This window comes from Crocuta crocuta, unplaced genomic scaffold (assembly GCF_008692635.1).
Source record: "Crocuta crocuta isolate KB4526 unplaced genomic scaffold, BGI_CrCroc_1.0 scaffold351, whole genome shotgun sequence".
Lineage (NCBI taxonomy): Eukaryota > Metazoa > Chordata > Mammalia > Carnivora > Hyaenidae > Crocuta > Crocuta crocuta.
The window spans coordinates 332,878-351,048 of NW_027530853.1; the positions used below are offsets into that span (position 1 = coordinate 332,878).

The following is an 18,171-nucleotide window of genomic DNA, read 5'->3' on the forward strand; positions in this document are numbered from 1 at the left end:
GGCGGGGCCTGGGGGTGGGTGGCTGCTGGGCGGGCGGGGCGCAGGCCGCGGGGCCCGAGCCGGGGGGAGCGGGCGAGCGGAGGCGCCGAGGATCCGATTCACTCGCTGGGGAGACCTATGGGCCGAAGCCGTGTAAATGCGTTTTAAGGCGAGTGCGGGGAGTGGCTCGGGGAGCCTCCGGGAGCGGGCGCCCTCGGCTCCAGTGCTGACCTGCCCCCGGCCCCCTTGCCTCCTCTCAGCAGGGGCCTCGGCTCCGCAGCTGCCACTCCTCCTCGGGGTGTTGCACAAGTTTCGAGGTCACCGGCGACCCCCCCTAGCAGCACGCCTGGCTCTGGCCCCCGCGAAGGAGGACGGGGCTTGGTAAGGGGGTGTGGGGGGGCGGGTCCTCGGCCCTGCATGCGGGAGGGCTCACCTGGACAGAACCTCAGCCTTAGGGTTCCCGCCCGGGAGCCCGCAACCCCTACACACCATGTGGCCCCATGCACGCTTGGTTAGAATCCTAGCACGTCAGGACCAGCCTGGCCCTCCATTTACAAACGGTGAAACTGAGGCTACCAGAGGAGACAGGGAGTAGCCAGTGTCACGCAGCGGAGGGAGGACTCGACTCTAAGCTCTTGCTCTTGGGCTGAGACTCCTTGGTGGGGCCACGCCCAGCCTCTTTATTTGGGCGTGGTCAAGACTGAGGGTCCCCTGAAAACTTCCCCACTGGAGCTTCCTGGCTTGCCTGTTCCCTGTCGTTCTTTCCCCTTTTGCTAAAACCTGAATTTCACTACTGGAAAGGACCTCCAAAATCATCCATCCATATAACAGATTGGAAAACTGAGGCTCGGAGAGGCAGTGAGTGACATCTAGGCACGTAATGCATTGTCTCAGGCCAGGATTCCTGATCGTCCCCACACTTCCCAGTGAACCTAAGCTCCCCAGGCATGTGGGTGTGACAGGACTGAGCCCCGGACTCGGGGAGGTCAGGGAGGGCAGTGGAGGGCAGCCCCCTCCAGCGGCTCCCTCACTCCGCACCTCCCCTCCCTGCAGTGTGTTGCATACTTTCTAAGGCGGCGGGGCGGCGGCTCCATCCAGCCCATCGGCTCCTCCTTCTCGGCATGGCTGGCTACTTGAGCGAAACGGACTTTGTGATGGTGGAGGAGGGCTTCAGCACCCGAGACCTGTTGGAGGAGCTCACGCTGGGGGCCTCACAGGCCACCGCGGTGAGCCGCTGGGAGTGGGGGTGGGTCCCCTGTTCCCTGTGCAAGCCCAGCTCATTCTCCCCAAGGACTCCTCTGGCCTTCATCTTCCTTCACTAATTTGGTGCCCAGTCCCGGCTCTTGGCCAGACACGGGCTCATTGCATCCCCATTTCCTTGTCCTTGTCCCCAAACTTTGCCCTTCCTGCCTGCCCTGCCCTGATGAACAGCACCCCACCCTCTAGGTCAGAAACCTGGGAACCCTGTTTCCCCCGCACCCCCTGCTTTGGGGCATCACCAAGCTCTGACCACGACCTGCCAGTGTGGTCTTCTGGGGCCCTGGCTTTGTAGATCAGGCCTCATCTCTCTAGAGTCCCTCTCACCTCCTCCCTGCCTCCTCCCGCCCGCTCCTACTGTATCACAGCCACGCTCAAACTCAGAACTGTGTGACGGTTCTCCACTGCCTGCCGGGTCAAGCCAGAGCTCTGTCTTCACAGTCCTCTCCCAGCTTCCCCACCGCCTCTCCAGCTCCATCACAGCCCGACCGCTACTGGTATTTCCCAGTGATGCCATTTCCCAGTTACCACCCCATTTCCCCGGCCTGTTCCCTCCGCCTGGAATGCCCTTCTGCTGGCCTCTCTCACTCTTACCTGCTTCTCTCCTTCCTCATTACTCATCAGGGTTACTTTTTCCTAATCTCCCAGGCGGATTGTTTTAATGTCCTTTTCTCCATGGCCTCCACTGCATTCTGTAGGAACTCCCGTCGAGTTTATTGAACGGGCTCGTAATTTCTTAAAGAGTTTTTTCGTGCTCTTCAAGACCCAAGCCCCATCTGGTCATCTCTGTCCCTTAGCGTAATGTCAGACACCAAATGGGCTTGAGTAAAAAAGTGTTGCATAAAAGGGAAACTGAGTCCCGGTGAGGGTTTAAGTGATGCTGTCTCACCCATAGCCTCATCCACGGTGAGCCCTCAGCAAATCTGATGACCAGCTCACAGGCATGGGGCGCAGCGCAGTGGGATTAGCTCAAGGCGTCAGCGACCACCTATTTGTGGAGGACAGTGGGCTGCAGGCCATAGCTCTGGCCCACAGGGATGCATCAGACGAATTCGCACACAGTTCTGATACTTTGGGAGTGTGCGCTAAATGCAGCGAGAGCATGAAAGGCAGAGTTGCTTTATTGGTTCAGAGGAGGCGGCATTTGAGCTAAAACTTGGAGACCTTTTCGGAGAAAGGGTCTTCTGCGTGAAGGGCATGGTGGGAACAAGAGCTTGGACGTGGGAAAGACACTCGGCGTGGAGCTGGAGCTGGAGCGAGGGGAGGGGTCAGAGCCAGATCACAACCCCCGTCCCCCCTCGAATGCAGGCTGAGGAGGCTGCCTTCTGTGCAGAGACTTTTAGAGGCGGCCTCAGGGTGAACACCTGGGAGCATTGTAGATGGGCCACACCGGGAAGGGGCTGAGCGCGGCCTCACGTTCACCCTTCTCACGCAGGGTGATGTTGCTGCCTTCTTCGTGGCCGACCTGGGTGCCGTCATGAGGAAGCACTTCTGCTTCCTGCAGTGCCTGCCGCGAGTCCGGCCCTTTTACACTGTCAAGTGCAACAGCAGCCCAGGTGTGCTGAAGGTCCTGGCCGAGCTGGGGCTGGGCTTCAGCTGTGCCAACAAGGTGAGCCTGTGGCCCCCTCACTGGCACCTGCCCCTCGCTGCCTGCTCAGCACCCACGTGGCTGGGCTGCTGCGGGTGGGCCCCCGGGGAAGCAGGGGTCCCCTCTGGGAAGGGCCGCCCACTTGGGAGGTGGTTCAAGGGATCAGGGAGGGAAAAGCAGGCATGGAAGTTCTAAATTGGAAGCTTGTGTGCCTCTGGGTAGGTGGGTCTCCTTTTTAAAGGAGATTTTCAAGCTTCTTGGCATAGAGTTATTCATGGTATTCTTTCAATTAACGGGAAACAAAACGAAAACACCTTTTTATCATGGTTTTCTTTTCCTTTTAATAAGTCTTATTAACGTGTGACAGTACATTTTCTCAACTAGTCCTTCGAGAATTCTGTTGTGTTGCCAATTTTGCTGCCTTTCTCATTCGATTAATGCTATTGTCTTAATCGCCTCTTGCTGTGTCTGGATTTACTTTGCTCATTTACTATTGTCGTTGAACTACAATGTGCTAGTCAATGTGAAAGTAGGGCTGACACTACAGTGTTGAGCAGGGCAGGCTCCTTTGTCCCAGAGTTGAACGCTTAGCTCATCTATTTTCATCCTGTTCTTAGTTGATAAAAGCCTTTTTTTAATTAAAAAAAATTTTAATGTTTATTTATTTTTGAAAGAGAGACAGAGCACGAGTCAGGGAGGGGCAGCGAAAGATGGAGATAGAATCCAAAGCAGACTCCAGGCTCTGAGCAGTCAGCACAGACCCCGACGCGGGGCCTAAACCCATGAACTGTGAGACCATGACCTGAGCTAGAATCAGAGGCTTAACTGACTGAGCCACCCAGGCGCCCCTTTATAAAAGCCTTTAAGCTATAAAATTTTCTTCAGAGTATAACTATGGACATATTTATTCATTCAGCAAACCTTTTTTGATCACCGACTGTGGGGCTAAGTACCATCCAGGTGGGGATTTAGTGAATGAATGAAATAAACAAAACAAAAAAGGCCCTTCATTCATGGAACTTGCTTTCTAAAAAAGCAAGCTAAATCAGGAAAATCGATATTATTTTATAAGATGGTCAAAGCTATGGAGAAAATTCAGGTGGGGAAGGGAAGTAGAAAATGTTGGGAGGAAGGATTACACTTTTATACAGTTTGGCCAGGGAAGGCTTCACTGAAATTTGAATACAGACCTGAAGGAAGCAAAGGATCAAGCCAGGGGGATAACTAGGGAAAGGACATTCTAGGCAGAGGGAACAGCAAGTGCAAAGGCCCTGAGATGAGAGCGAACCCGATGGGTGTTGTGTTGTGATGTTGTCATTACTGTTATTATTATTTTTTAAATTTTAAATGTTTATTTATTTATTTTGAGGGTGAGGGAAGAGGAACGGAGAGAAGGGAGAGAGAGAACCCCAAGCAGGCTCTGCACGGAGCCTGATGCAGGGCTCAAACTCACACACCGCAAGATCATGACCTGAGCTGAAATCAAGAGTCAGACGCTTAACTGACTAAGCCACCCAGATGCCCCATTACTGTTATTTTTTTAAAATAGTTGGTAATGATTGTTTTTAGGGGAACTCCTTTTAAATCCTTGTCAGCAATAAGGCTGAGTGTTTTGAGGAGGATTTTATATCCTGCGACTTTGCTGAATTCATGGATCAGTTCTAGCAGTTTTTTGGTGGAATCTTTTGGGTTTTCCATCTACAATATCATGTCATCTGTGAAGAGTGAACGTTTGACCTCCTCCTGGCCGGTTTGGATGCCTTTTGTTTCTTGGTGTTGTCTGATTGCTGAGGCTAAGACTTCCAATACTATGTTTAGTTACAGTGGTGAGAGTGGACATCCCTGTCTTGTTCCTGACCTTAGGGGGAAGTTCTCAGTTTTTCCCCATTGAGGATGATATTAGCGGTGGGTCTTTTGCATATGCTTTTATGATCTCGGGGTATGATCCTTCTATCCCTACTTTCTTGAGGGTTTTTATCAAGAAAGGATGCTGTATTTGTCAAATGCTTTCTTTGCATCTGTTGAGAGGATCATGTGGTTCTTGTTCTTTCTTTTATTAGTGTGATACATCACATTGATTGTTTTGCGGATATTGAACCAGCCCTGCATCCCAGGTATGAATCCCACTTGATTGTGGTGAATAATTATTTTGATGTATTGTTGCATCCGGTTGGCTGGTATCTTGTTGAGGATTTTTGCATCCATGTTCATCAGGGAAATTCGTCTGTAGTTCACCTTTTTAGTGGGATCTTTGTCTGGTTTTGGAATCAAGGTAATGCTGGCCTCACAGAATGAGTTTGGAAATTTTCCTTCCATTTCTATTTTTTGGTACAGCTTCAAGAGAATAGGTGTTAATGCTTCTTTGAATGTTTGGTAGAATTCCCCTAGAAAGCTATCCTGCCCTGGACTCTTGTTTTTTAGGAGGAGAGTTTTAATTACTAATTTGATTTCTTTACTGGTTATGGGTCTGCTCAAAGTTTCTATTTCTTTCTGTTCCAGTTTTGGTAGTTTATATGTTTCTAGGAATTTGTCCATTTCTTCCAGATTGCCCAATTTATTGGCATGTTATTGCTCATAATATTCTCTTATGATTTCTGCAGTGTTGGTTGTGATGGTTCCTCTTTCATTCGTGATTCTATTCATTTAGGTCCTTTCCTTTTTCTTTGTGATCACACTGGCTAGGGGTTTATCAATTCTGTTAATTCTTTCAAAGAACTAGCTCCTGGTGTCATTGATCTGTTCTACCATCTTTTTTATTTCAATAGCATTGATTTCTTCTCTAATCTTTATTATTGCCTGTCTTCTGCTGGCTTGGGGTTTTATTTGCTGTTCTTTTTTCCAGCTCTTTAAGGTGTAAGGTTCGGGTGTGTGTCTGATACCTTTCTTCCTTTTCTAGGAAGGCCTGGATTGCTATGTACTTCCCTCTCATGACCGCCTTTGCTGCGTCCCAGAGGTTGGGGGCTGTGGTGTTACCATTTTCATTGGCTTCCATGTGTTTTTTAATTTCCTCTTTAACTTGGTTAGTGAGGAGGATTCTAGAAAGAGACCCTGGAGGAGAAAGAAGGAGAGCTAGCCTGGGCAGGATGACATGGGTAGGAGGATTCTGGGTGGGACAGAGGTGTTCCATGGTGGCACAGTGAGAACGAGAAGGTTCATCTTTATCAAAGACGAATGTTCATACTCTTAGTGAGTGATAGCTGAGTCCACCTCTATCGGCACTGCGAAGCCTCTTTGCATTAGCGCTTGCTTTGTACGCCTAGTTTTGTGCGTGTCTCACATGAAGCTGTGAGGGGCATGGGGGGGAGAGAGAGAGAGAGAGAGAGAGAGAGAGAGAGCAAGAGCCATTTTACAGTTGAGGAAACTGTTGGCCAGCCACACACAGCTTGCTGGTAGCCGGGCCAGGACCTCCCCCTGTGGCACACTGGGGCTCTGCTCGGGAGAGGAGGAAGGGGATCCTTCTCCAGCCTTCCTGGTCTAGAGGTCAAGAACAGAACCCAACCCGACCCTGACTCGTCTTGTGCATCTGGAAACCCAGAGGTGGGGCCCTGCGCTTGGCCCTCTGGCCTCAGGGAGGGCCTCCACAGAGAGCAGAGCTGTAGGGTGCTAGGGCTCAGAAGGATCTGGAAGTCCACAGGGACATTAAGAGCATGTACTGTTGCTGAGCACTTCTGTCACGCCAGGTACTTTGCTGAGCGTTTTCTGTACGTGATCTCATTTTGTTCTTGCAACAACCCTGTGAGGTAAGTATTCTTACCCTGATTCTGACAACAGCCCTGTGAGAAGAAGCATTTAACATATGGGCAAGGAGGCGCAGAGGGTGAGCGACTCACTGGGAAGTGGCCTCTTGCGNCAGCTCTCTCACTGCATCTTTCCATTGTCCTTGGGGAGAGGACCGCAGAGCTGGGCCCCAGTTGGTGACCATTGCTTTAGCCAGCACCTGGGCTGGGAGAGGCCAAGGCCCCTCCCCGCAGGCGGGAAAGTCACTAGCCTTTGGGTACAGGTACTGAGATGGCTCTGGGATGCACAGCTTTTCTTGAAAGGCCAAGGCTGCCCTCTTCTGGTGGGACATCACTAGTGGCTACGCTTGGCAGCACCATGCCTTGGCCGGTGTTGACTGAGGACTCTGAGCTAGGGCTGGGTGTACAGTTACCAACAGACAGGTCAAGGGCACAGGCCCCGCTTTGCATGGGGCTCTGATCCACCCACCCACCTTCTCAAGGACCTTCTGTCACCTCCCATACCCCATCCTGTCTTCTCTTGCAGGCTCTACCAGCATCCTCCCCTCTTAAAAATCCTTCCCGGGACTCCATACCACCCCCCGGCCCAGTTCCATGCTCCCACTTGACAGCTAGAGTTGTCTACACTCACCTGTCTGTGCGCCTCTGGCTCTTTGCTTTAGCACCTGCATCTGAGCCACTGCATCCCCATTGCCACTGTCACTGCTCTGAGGAATCTCCTCTTACCAACATCCCCAGAGATCTCTAGGATCCAGTAGGCACTTTATTTTAATCGCTCACTTTGAATTATTCAAATAATACACCAATTCACTTACACACACACATAGGCCATCAGCTTTATGTCTCCAGAGATAATCATTATGAGTTTGAGTTTGGTGGGTATGCGGTACTTAAAAAATACTTACAAATATGATCCATAGAAAATACACAAAATATAAAAAATATTTATGTGGTGGACACTGTCTCAATAGCTTTAAACGCAGAGGGTGTCGGAAATCTGTCCACGTCGATGCATTTCGACCTTGTTGGGGACACTCCTTGGTCCCCTTATTATCCTGACTCTCAACAGCATTCAGCATAGTGACTGTCTGTCTGTCTGTATGTTTTTGTGATAATAACACTTAATGTGAGATCTATCCTCTTAACAAATTTTCAAGTGTACGGTACAGTGTCGTTTCCTATAGACAGGGCTCTGCAGATCTCTAGGACTTAACTCACCTCGCAGGACTGGGACTTTATGTCCACTGAATGGCGACTCCCCATTGGTGACATATTCTTTTTAAAATCAATCAACAATCACCTGTGCTCCCGGCTGTAAAAACTTCCACAGCAAGTCGGCTGATGGAGGACTCGGCTCTGCACCTGCCCCGCCACCTCTGCACGGGGCACCTCTGACCCCCGACACCCTTCCCCTGTACAGACACGAGTTGCAAGACGAGGTTCGCTGTGCCGGCAATGATGTTATAATCAGTGTATCATCCCCGCTTTCTGGACGCGTTCTTTGTCCTGCCTTCCCCACAGGTCCCGGATGCCCGACTTCCCGCTCTCTAAGTGGGAGAGCGCCTCTGGATTCTGTCTCAGGCCCCCTTGCTTGTCAACTCTCCCCCCTCTTAGGGAATTTCATCTCCTCCCACGGCTCTAAATGCCATCACGATGCCACCACCTCCCACGTTTTGGCCCCCAGCCCAGACCTTCTATATCCAGCAGCTGACTTGATACCACAGGATGCCCGGAACCCAGTGTGTTCAAACGCACTCCTGATCTTCCCCTTCGAGAAGGGCCCCTCGGCCTGCAGGGCATGGAGTCAGACGTGCCCACTTGCGGCAATCCACCACCACGCTCGCCAGCCCCGCCTCCGGGGCACAACTCCCCCATCTGTTATGTCACCCAGGGCGAGCATGACCGGTCTCCCCAGAGTCCTCTCGGCCCTTCCCGGGGCCAAGTTCACATGGTAGCCAGAGCGACATGCATTTAAACCTTGCATTTGAAGTGCACGTCTGACCACGTCCTTTCCCCTCTTGAAACCCTTCAAACGGATTCTCACGACTCACAGGGTAGAATGTAAATCCACATCAGCCCACCTCCCTGCCACCTTATCTTCCCCCACTGGGCTCCCCCCGCCTAGGCCCCTCCAGCGTCCTCTGGTCCTTGACTAGGCCGAGCACACTCTGCCTCAGAACCTGTGCACGGGCTGTTTCCTCCACCAGAAACATTCTTCCCTTCCTTCTCCACCTGGGCACGGCCTCCTGCGGGGCTCAGCCTATTTTTCTGACCCTCAGAAAGGCTGTCCTTCACTCCTCACACCTGGGCCTCCCATTCCACTTTCTCCACAGCCTGAAAGCTTCACAGGGTCAGAGACTTTATTTTACTCGCCACTTGTTTTCTTTAGCACCAGTCACAGAGCCTGGCATCTCAATAGAGACTCAGAAACACTTGTAACTCAGCATCGAGCTTGAATTTTCCATTACAGTATTGTGGTTAAGAGCAGGTTGTGCTAAAGTCTGGCAGGGCTGTCGGCTTTGCCACTTGAAAGCTGTGTGACTTTGGACAAGTCCCTGAACCTCTCTGAGCCTCTCTTTCCTGTCTCATAAGACTATGATGAGGATTAAGTGAAAGAGTATATAAAATATAGTTTTTATTTTTTAAAATGTTTTTATTTATTTTTGAGAGAGAGGGAGAGAGAGACAGAGCCTGAGGAGGGGAGGGGCAGAGGGAGAGAGGGAGACACAGAATCTGAAGCAGGCTCCAGGCTCTGAGCTGTCAGCACAGAGCCCAACGTGGGCCTAGAACTCCTGAACCACAAGATCATGACCTGAGCTGAAGTCAGATGCTCAACCGATTGAGCCACCCCGATGCCCTATGTATATAAAATATTTAATGCAATGGCTGCCATATGGTAATTCTCCAATGAGTAACAATAGTTACTGTTTAAGTATTTATAATCAAAACTAAATCACAAGTCCCAGATTGCTACCATTGCTTCTTTTCTTACCTCATGTGGCGAATCTGGGAGCAAAATCACATTTTCAGGGCACCTGGGTGGCTCATTGGGTTCAGTGTCCGACTTTGGCTCAGGTCATGATCTCACGGTTTGTGAGTTCAAGCCCCTCATTGGGCTTTGTGTTGACAGCTCAGAGCCTGAAGCCTGCTTTGGATTCTGTGTTTCTGTCTCTCTCTGCCCCTCCCCTGCTCATTACACTGTCTCTCTCTCTCTTTCTCTCTCTCAAAAATAAACAAGCATTTTTAAGAAATCACATGTTTTCATACCCACTCAGACTCAGGGTTTTTGGAAGTAAGCTGTGAGGGCAGCAACCCCAGCCCTGTCCCACTCTGCTCCTTACTGGCTGTGTTTTGGCAGGCAGGTGGGCTCCTCTGAACTCGATTTTGTCCTCTGTAAACCGTAGCCAATAAATACTTCATAGGACAGTTACTGGCATCACATCGGATAATGCACAGTAGTACCTTGTGCTGAAAAGTTGCTAAATTGAAATTAGAGTCTTATTATGAATTTTCTTAAATTTATTTTTGAGAGACAGAGACAGAGACAGAGAACAAGCAGGGGAGGGCCAGAGAGAGAAGGAGCCACAGCCTCCGAAGCAGGCTCCAGGCTCTGAGCTGTCAGCACAGAGCCCGATACGGGGCTTGAACTCACGAGCTATGAGATCATGACCTGAGCCGAAGTCAGACGCTTAACTGACTGAGCCACCCAGGCGCCCTTAGAGTCTTATTATAAACTCAAGCTGGCCTAAGATGGCCCTGTGTCTGCTATAGCGTTTCAGAACTGGCTTCGCCTTGACTTCCTTCCCCTAACTGTGGAGAGTCAGACTTGAGTTTGAAAGTTGGCCCTGCCTCCTTGTTGCTGCAATTGCCTCTCTGAGTACCGGTCTTCTTCTCTATAGAGTGGATCCAGTACCCCTCTGATGGGGTTGTTCTAAGGGGTAAATAAAGCAGTTAATCCAAAGCAAGGGTTGGCAAATCATGGATGGTTACCACACCCGGGCCACTGCCTGATCTTGGGAAGCGTGACTGGATCGCGTCCGTGCTCGTTCCCTCATGTGCTCTCTCTGGCGGCTTTGGTGTTGAGTAATCGTCACAGAACCTACATGGCCCACTGAGCCCAAACCACCTGCCCACTGGCCCAAACCACCTGCCCACTGGTCCTTTACAGAAAAGGTTTACTAACATCTCATCTGGCGCCTGCTTGTGGTAGGTGCTCAGTGATGATGGTTGCTCTCATCTTCATCATGGTACCATGAATGCAACGATCTCATGAAACGGTGTTCTGGAAAGGTGAGGAAGAGGAGGCCCCTTGGGGAGAGGGGCTTGCCAGAGTCACCCAGCACAGTGCTATCCACGCAGCAGGCGTGGGTGTGGGTGTGGGATGATCTGGTTCTGTGAACTTTCCAGTGCATCAAGGAATATTCTTTAAACATTAAATCTGTCAGGGAAACGTGTCAGATGCCTACTGTCAGGGCCGTTGTGACTGCATATCGTGTCTTCGCTTCGTGTGAATTAGAAAATGTATCCCTGAAGACAGTTGTTATGATGAATATACTGATTTTGTCAGGATGAGATGCTTTACTGCCGGGAAGTTGTGACAAATATATAAATCTACCGTGTATTCTCTGGGGATGGGACCTCCCTCCCCTCGGTTATACAGTGCGCTACCTGCATGACTGTCTGTGGCAGCCTTGCCTGTCCAAGAAAGGTGAACCTGCGTGAGTCCTCATTCTCATATATCTGTTGTGTAAAAACGAAGCCCCCTTCTTAAGGACCTCCCCATGCGTGGCTATGACTTTGCCCCTTGTTTGTGCTTCTCGGCTTCTGTGGGCCCGGTAGGCCCTGAGCCTCCTAACCATCACCTTTGGGACCCCACAGGCAGAGATGGAGTTGGTCCAGCGTATTGGCATCCCCGCCAGTAAGATCATCTACGCCAACCCCTGTAAGCAAATTGCACAGATCAAGTACGCTGCCAAGCACGGGGTCCGGCTGCTGAGCTTTGACAACGAGGTGGAGCTGGCAAAGGTGGTAAAGAGCCACCCCAGTGCCAAGTAAGCTGAGAACCACTCATGTGGGGAGGCCGGGCCGAGTGTGAGGACGGCGGGGGCGGGAGGGGTAGAGGTGGAGCAGAGGACCCTGCCCTGGACCCGGCCACAGTCACAGGAGGTTGGGGTGGGCGCTCCTCACTGGACCCAGCATGCCAGGGCCTGACTAGGACAGAGGCAAGAATAACCACGACGGCCCAAGCAGAGCAAAGCCCACGGTGTCATGGAGGTCAAAGTCATGGGCCGAGAGAGCAACGGGGGGTGGCCGGGAAAGCTGTGCCGAGGAGGTGACATTTGAGGTGCACCCGAGGGGCAGACAGAATAAGGAGGGCGCACAGACAGTGCAGCAGAGCGAACTGCTGATGCAAAGAACGCATGGAGGTTGGAAACGGCATGGGCGTTTGAGAGATGAGAGAAATTTGGTGTGGCTGGAATGTACCGTGTGGGGTGAGGGCAACGGTCAATGTTGGTCATCACGGTCACAAGGGGCAGGGGCCTGATGCCAACGGGCTCTGGCAGGGGCCAGGGCTGGACTTCTGCTTGGGCTGTGGCTTTCACATGGTCACTTGACACCCTGGAGATTGGGGGTGGGGCCTCCTCGAGGTGTTGGGGAGGCCAGGTGATCGGACACTCTGGTTCACCCGAAGCAGCTTCCATTTTGTCTGTTTTACATGATATTGGGGTTTCCAATAAGACTGTTTAAAAGGTGGTGGCCCTCACGCAAGAAAAGTTGGAGAAGTCTGGCTGGTGTGGAGGCTGCCTCTGAAGAGGCGGGACCAGGGCAGGGGCCTAGGGCTGGGCCCGAGGACATCCAGGGAATGGCCTGGCCAGGCCCTGGAGGCTGATCGGCAGTGCAGGGACACGCAGGGGTCAGGAACCTGCGGGGCGGGCAGCTCTGAGCTCACGCCCCTTTTCTCAGAGAGGCCGTGGCTGGGGTAGGGGGAGATGGGGTCCACCCGGCAGAGGTGCCTGTCTCCTCAGGATGGTTCTGCACATCGCTGCGGAGGACTCCCCGAGCCACCTGAGCTTCAAGTTCGGGGCGTCGCTGAAATCCTGCAGACACCTGCTCGAAAATGCGAAGAGGAGCCACATGGAGGTGGTGGGTGTAAGGTGAGTGCCTGGAGGCCCCACCGACCTGCCAGGCCTGCGCCCCTTTCCCAAGAATTAATCACTTCTATACGAGAGCCCCCTCCCGGCCTCTCAAGGAGGGCCTGCCCCTGGGCCTAGAGTCCTGCCTTTGGAGAGCTTCCTCTCTTTGGAAAGAAGGTTTGGAGTGTCCCGCGGACTCAACCCCGTGGTCCCCACAAGGTCTTGTCCTCGGAGGCTCCAGGAGAGACCTGTGCAGGAGTTATACCAACTTGTAGGCCAAAGGTTGTGCAGCCACGTCTTTGCTCTGCCTCTTTTCTTGCAGGGATATGGAAGAAGTCATAATAAAGACCTAACAGTGTAGTTTTCATTGATCCCGTGCTTAGGATATGCCAGGCACTGTGCTAAATGCTTCAGGTACATTATCCCACAGGCCTGTGGGATCTTATCCCCACTTTATAGGTGGGGAAACCAAAGCACAGGCAGGCTACACCGCCAACAGACAGGTACACACAGACCTGGCTGACTCTAGGGCCCTGGTCCTCATTCCAGAAGGCTCAGCCCCGGTGGCAGCACAAAGGGATGGGAGGGACACCAAGTACCAGGGGACCTTGGTTCTAGTCTCTCGTCCACTTCTCACTTGCCACAAGACCCTTGGTAATGTGTTTAACCTTCCAGACCGTCAGTCACTGCATCTGTAGAATGGGTACAGTGTCCATGTCCAAGGTTGCTCCCAGCTGGGGCTGAGCCGGTTGCACCTGGGGCCCTGCATGTAAGCCGAGGCTATTCCTCCCTTCCCAGTTTTCACGTTGGCAGTGGCTGCCCTGACCTTGAGGCCTACACTCAGTCTATCGCAGACGCCCGGCTTGTGTTTGAAATGGGTGCTGAGCTGGGCCACAGGATGCACATCCTGGACCTTGGTGGTGGCTTCCCTGGATTGGAGGGGACCAAAGTGAGATTCGAAGAGGTAACTCTGGGGTCAGATGCATGATACTAGGCTCTGTGGAGGGTGGAAGAAGGCATACTGGACACTGTGAGTGGAGCACATATAATGTGCTGTATACTGTGCTTGGTGCTTTATCTGGACTATCTTTTTTAAAATGTTTATTTATTTATTGAGAGAGAGAGTGAGAGAGCTAGAGCATGAGTGGGGGAGGGTCAGAGAGAGAGGGAGACAGAGAATCTCTGTTCTTCGCAGGTTCTTTGCTGTCAGTGCAGAGTCTGATGCTTAACCTACTGAGCCACCTAGGAGGCCCTGGACTATCTTACTAGTAGCCCTGTTTACAGCTGAGCAAACTGAGTTTCTTGGAGGTTACGTCACTTTCTGAGTCCCAGCTCTGGCCTGTCTGTAACCCATGCAGATATTTGAAGCTTAACCACTCTTATTTGCTTAAGTCCTAAAACTCTTTGAGGGCCTGGTACGCTCTATTCCTCCTTGGGTGAACTGATGAGGAATCAAATGGGAGGGCGAGAAAAGGAAAAGCCCACCTTGTCTACTCCTTTTGAGATGAAATCAAGAAAAATGTGTCATCGCAATCCCCAATCCAACCACTAGGGGTCGCTTCTCCTTAGTAAGCGCCTAGTCCTGGAATATCCACATCCAGGGACTGACCCTAAGCAAATAATCCCCGATGGACACAAAGAGTTAGCCTCAAAGATGAGCATTGTAGCAGTGTTCGTAACAAAAGGCCCGTGGACTTTCCTGGTCCATCTAACACTCAGGAACTGGTTAAATGATGAAACATTTGTACGACTTCCATGTGAGGCCATTCACAGAATCTGTTGAATAAAACAGGTTATAAAACATATATATATCCCTATTATGTTTATAATAAAAATGGCATTTGTATAAAAAAGAAAGGGGCTACTCCAAAAAGTTAGCAATGATAACAATCTGCATGATAGAATTAAGGGCGATTTTGATCTTTTTTCTTCTCTTTGTTTTCTGTGAAAAATGTGTCATTTAACAGATTGGTCATTTATAAAAGAAAGTTCCATATTAGGGCTTCTGGAATCGAGCACACCTCTTCCCATAATGGAGGCGTTGAGATAAGTGATTTACATGAATAGAAGAGTCTTGACCCAGCTCTGTGTGCCTCCCGCCTTCTTGGCCAACTGTCTGCAGTCCCCAGCTGGGAACTTAGCAGCTGTCAAGTCCTTCTTTCTGAAATCAAAGAAGCTTTCAATAAATAGACTTGGAAGGGCGCCTGGGTGGCTCAGTCAGTTCAGTGTCTGACTCTTGACTTTGGCTCAGGTCACGATCTCAGGGTTCGTGGGATCGAGCCCTGCATTGGTCTCTGTGCTGACAGCATGGAGCCTGCTTGGAATTTTCTCTCCCTTTCTCCTGCCCCTCCTCTGCCTGTGTTCTCTCTCTCTCTCTCTCTCCCTCTCAAAATAAATAAACTTAAAAAAAAAAAAAGAAATACACTTGGAGCTATAGGAAGTCCTCAGGATGCAAAACCCACATTTCAAACGTGTAATTGTCCTCCACCCCTCCCACCACCAGATTGCTTCTGTGATCAACTCGGCTTTGGACCTGTACTTCCCAGAGGGCTGTGGCGTGGACATTCTTGCCAAGCTGGGGCGCTACTATGTGACTTCGGCCTTCACCTTGGCAGTCAGCATCATCGCCAAGAAGGAGGTTCTTCTGGACCAGCCTGGCAGGGAGGGTAAGTGCCAGGTGGGCAGCACAGCCCCATTTTTTCCTGAAGCTAGGGACAGTAACTGGTCTGGTTTTAGGGGATGGGGACTCTGACGGGTAGATCCTTGCTTTAGGGAAACTTACAACCACGTCTTCTCTTACCCCCAAGGCACTTACTTAGTATTGTTTTTTCCTATGCATGCTTATATTTTATGAAGATTGGGATGAAAACAACCTCAGGGAGAATACCTTATTAACCTATTGTACACATGTGAAAATTGAGAGCCAAAGAGACTACAAGGGAATTGCTTAACAGGAAAAAGTAAAGCCTGCATTTGACCTCATGTCTGTCTCCTCTCCAAAGTACAGACTCTTACTCATCCAACTGCTTCTCATAACATAATGAAAATAATTAATAACAATTTATATTTGTCTAAGCCTACTAATAGATGACAGAACATAGCCATAGAGAGGTTGAGTCACTAGCCCAAAGTCACACAGCTGGTAAGGGGCAGTGCCTGGATTCAAGTTCAGGCTGGGCTGACTCATGGTTCTCGGCCCACACTGCAACATCAGCGCTCATCCTTGCCTTTTCAGATAGATCAGTTCTCCCAGCAGCACCCCCCGAGTGAGGAGGGTCAGGGACTCTGATCCTGGGGCTTTGTCTTCTGCTCTAGGACCATAGGCAGGAGAGCTGAGGTCTGCATGTCTTCCCCTGAGAACCCATTTGGCAGGATGGTGGGCTCCGCTAGAATGTCTTCTGTGTGTGCATGTGTGTGTGTGTGTGCGCGTGTGCCTGTGCGCACGTGCGTGTGTGTGTGTGTGTGTGTGTGTGTATAAAGATGACATTTTTCTGGCTTCCTTTATAAATCTGGGTGATTGCTATTTCTAGTCCAGCCTGGAGACCTGGCTTCTCATTTCAGCTCACGCACTTGCGCCGTCGTGTGCCTCTGAGCAAGTGGCTTAACACCTTGGGGTACTGAGTTTGGCTGGGCTGCTCTTTTGCCTTTGCCGGGCATCCAGGGGCTCGATGCAGGCAGGAAGTACGTCCTGGGCAGCGTTGCTCAGCTGCACGGGTGGGTGTGCACATGAGCCTTGTGTCATAGGAGGAGGCAGGACCCACCCCATAGTTGAGGAAGGGGCAGCCTTTTTCCTTCGGTTACCTATACCCTTGCTGAACTACCACTGTGCCAGCTCCCCACCCCACACCCCTCACACTGCTGCTTGTACTGCCCCTGACCTCTCCCCTCCCCATAGAGGAAAGCAGCTCCACCCCTAAGACCATCGTGTACCACCTCGGTGAGGGCGTGTATGGAATCTTCAACTCAGTCCTGTTTGACAGCACCTGCCCTACCCCCATCCTACAGAAGGTGAGCCTCTCCCACGTGGGCCTGTTTTCAATTGTGTGTGTGTTTAAATAACATTTGGGGGGGGGTGTTTTTATCTAATTTTTAAAAAGTAAAACATATTCATTGTAGAAGATAGTGGGATGAAGATTATCACCCATAATCCCACCATGTAGAGATAGAGGCTTTGAACATTAGATTTCTCAGTCTTTAAAAAATGTATTCTATTTATATAAAAAAAGTTGGATTGTTTTGTTTTGTAATTGCTTTTTCCCCACTCAGTATGGGGTATAGGTCTTTCTATACCATTAGCAACAACCTGCTTTGACAACATGCTTTTTGAAGACTACATAGTATTTTAACGAATCTAACCCTAGTGGTTTGGTTTCCTGTTTTTGAGCACTGCGAGTATATCTTGACATCCATCCCTGATCAAGCCCTGGAGTGAATTTCTAGAAGTAAAAAGAAACAGTTCATCTTTAATGGGTTTTTGCAGGTTAACAAGGGAATAGGAATGGACAAAGAGGGGAAAGACAATCAGGCACACCGTTGTATTTTTGTCTGCGTAGCCCCGTTGCTGAAGGGAACTTAAGTGCCTAACCAGCACCTAGACCATCAGGAGCGCTCAGTGTGCTTTTGTTTTGCTCTCTCTTTCCTCCTTGTCTAGTGTGTCAAGTCCCACTCAGATGTCAGCTCCTCTTTGTAGCTCTTCCTGCCCCTCGTCTATCACAGGCAGAAGGAGCCCCCCCCACCCCCAGGTGCCCATGCCACGACTTGATTCTGTCCGCATTCCGTAGCTGGGTTGTTAAATGTGGTTTCCTCCAGCTAGTCTGAGTAAGCCTCCCTGTTTGTGCTCAGGAATTCAGTTTTCCACTGTGATGCGCTAACCCTGCCTGCATTCTTGTGGTTTCCCACATCCTTCTGCACCGAGAAAGGACTGGGGCTGGCCCAGGCCAGCCACACCCCAGGTCATACAGGAGGGCGGCAGCTGCTTCCCAGTTCCTGTCCCCCTTGGGCCCCCCCACCGCCTTCCAGTGCCCCTCTTCCTGGTACATGCCATCCTGACCCACTCCCCATTCCCTTCAGCTCCTCAGATGAACAAGACTGGGGGCCCAGCCCACTACCACCCCCCCCATCCAGGGTCTCTGTTTTGATTAATCTCCTGTTGGTGTTCCTATCTCAGGCCCCGCGATGTGACTGACCCACTTTGTGGTCCTCCTCTGGATGATGTTGAACTTTCTCCCTTTGGGCTGTCAACCACTTACCAGGTCCAGCCATGTAACCAGATACGGGGTCGGGCCCCAGTCTGGTGGTGGAGACAGATGACAGCACATATAATAAGTTAGCTGCAATGTGCTGGGAGTGTGTCAGAGGGACCCAGCCTGGCTGGGGATCTCTGCACCTTCTTCCCCGTCACTAGTCAGGATGGCAGCTTTGCATCCCTGCTCTTTGTTCCCCAGGACTTTGTGTTTGGACCTCATGTACAGAAAGT

The 18,171-nt window shown here is 51.0% G+C and overlaps 1 protein-coding gene across 1 annotated transcript in view; it reads left to right on the top strand.

The window, feature by feature from the left end:
- Positions 1–58: 58 nt before the first annotated feature.
- The window catches only part of AZIN2 (antizyme inhibitor 2), a 33,427-nt gene continuing 15,314 nt past the window's right edge, over positions 59–18,171 (top strand). The window contains exons 1-9 of the mRNA XM_077769469.1: positions 59–148; positions 240–360; positions 1,033–1,205; positions 2,672–2,845; positions 11,440–11,612; positions 12,588–12,716; positions 13,494–13,659; positions 15,199–15,361; positions 16,591–16,703. Of these exons, the coding sequence (XP_077625595.1) occupies positions 1,101–1,205; positions 2,672–2,845; positions 11,440–11,612; positions 12,588–12,716; positions 13,494–13,659; positions 15,199–15,361; positions 16,591–16,703 (1,023 nt within the window). The 5' untranslated portion in view covers positions 59–148; positions 240–360; positions 1,033–1,100. The remainder of the gene's footprint in view (positions 149–239; positions 361–1,032; positions 1,206–2,671; positions 2,846–11,439; positions 11,613–12,587; positions 12,717–13,493; positions 13,660–15,198; positions 15,362–16,590; positions 16,704–18,171) is intronic.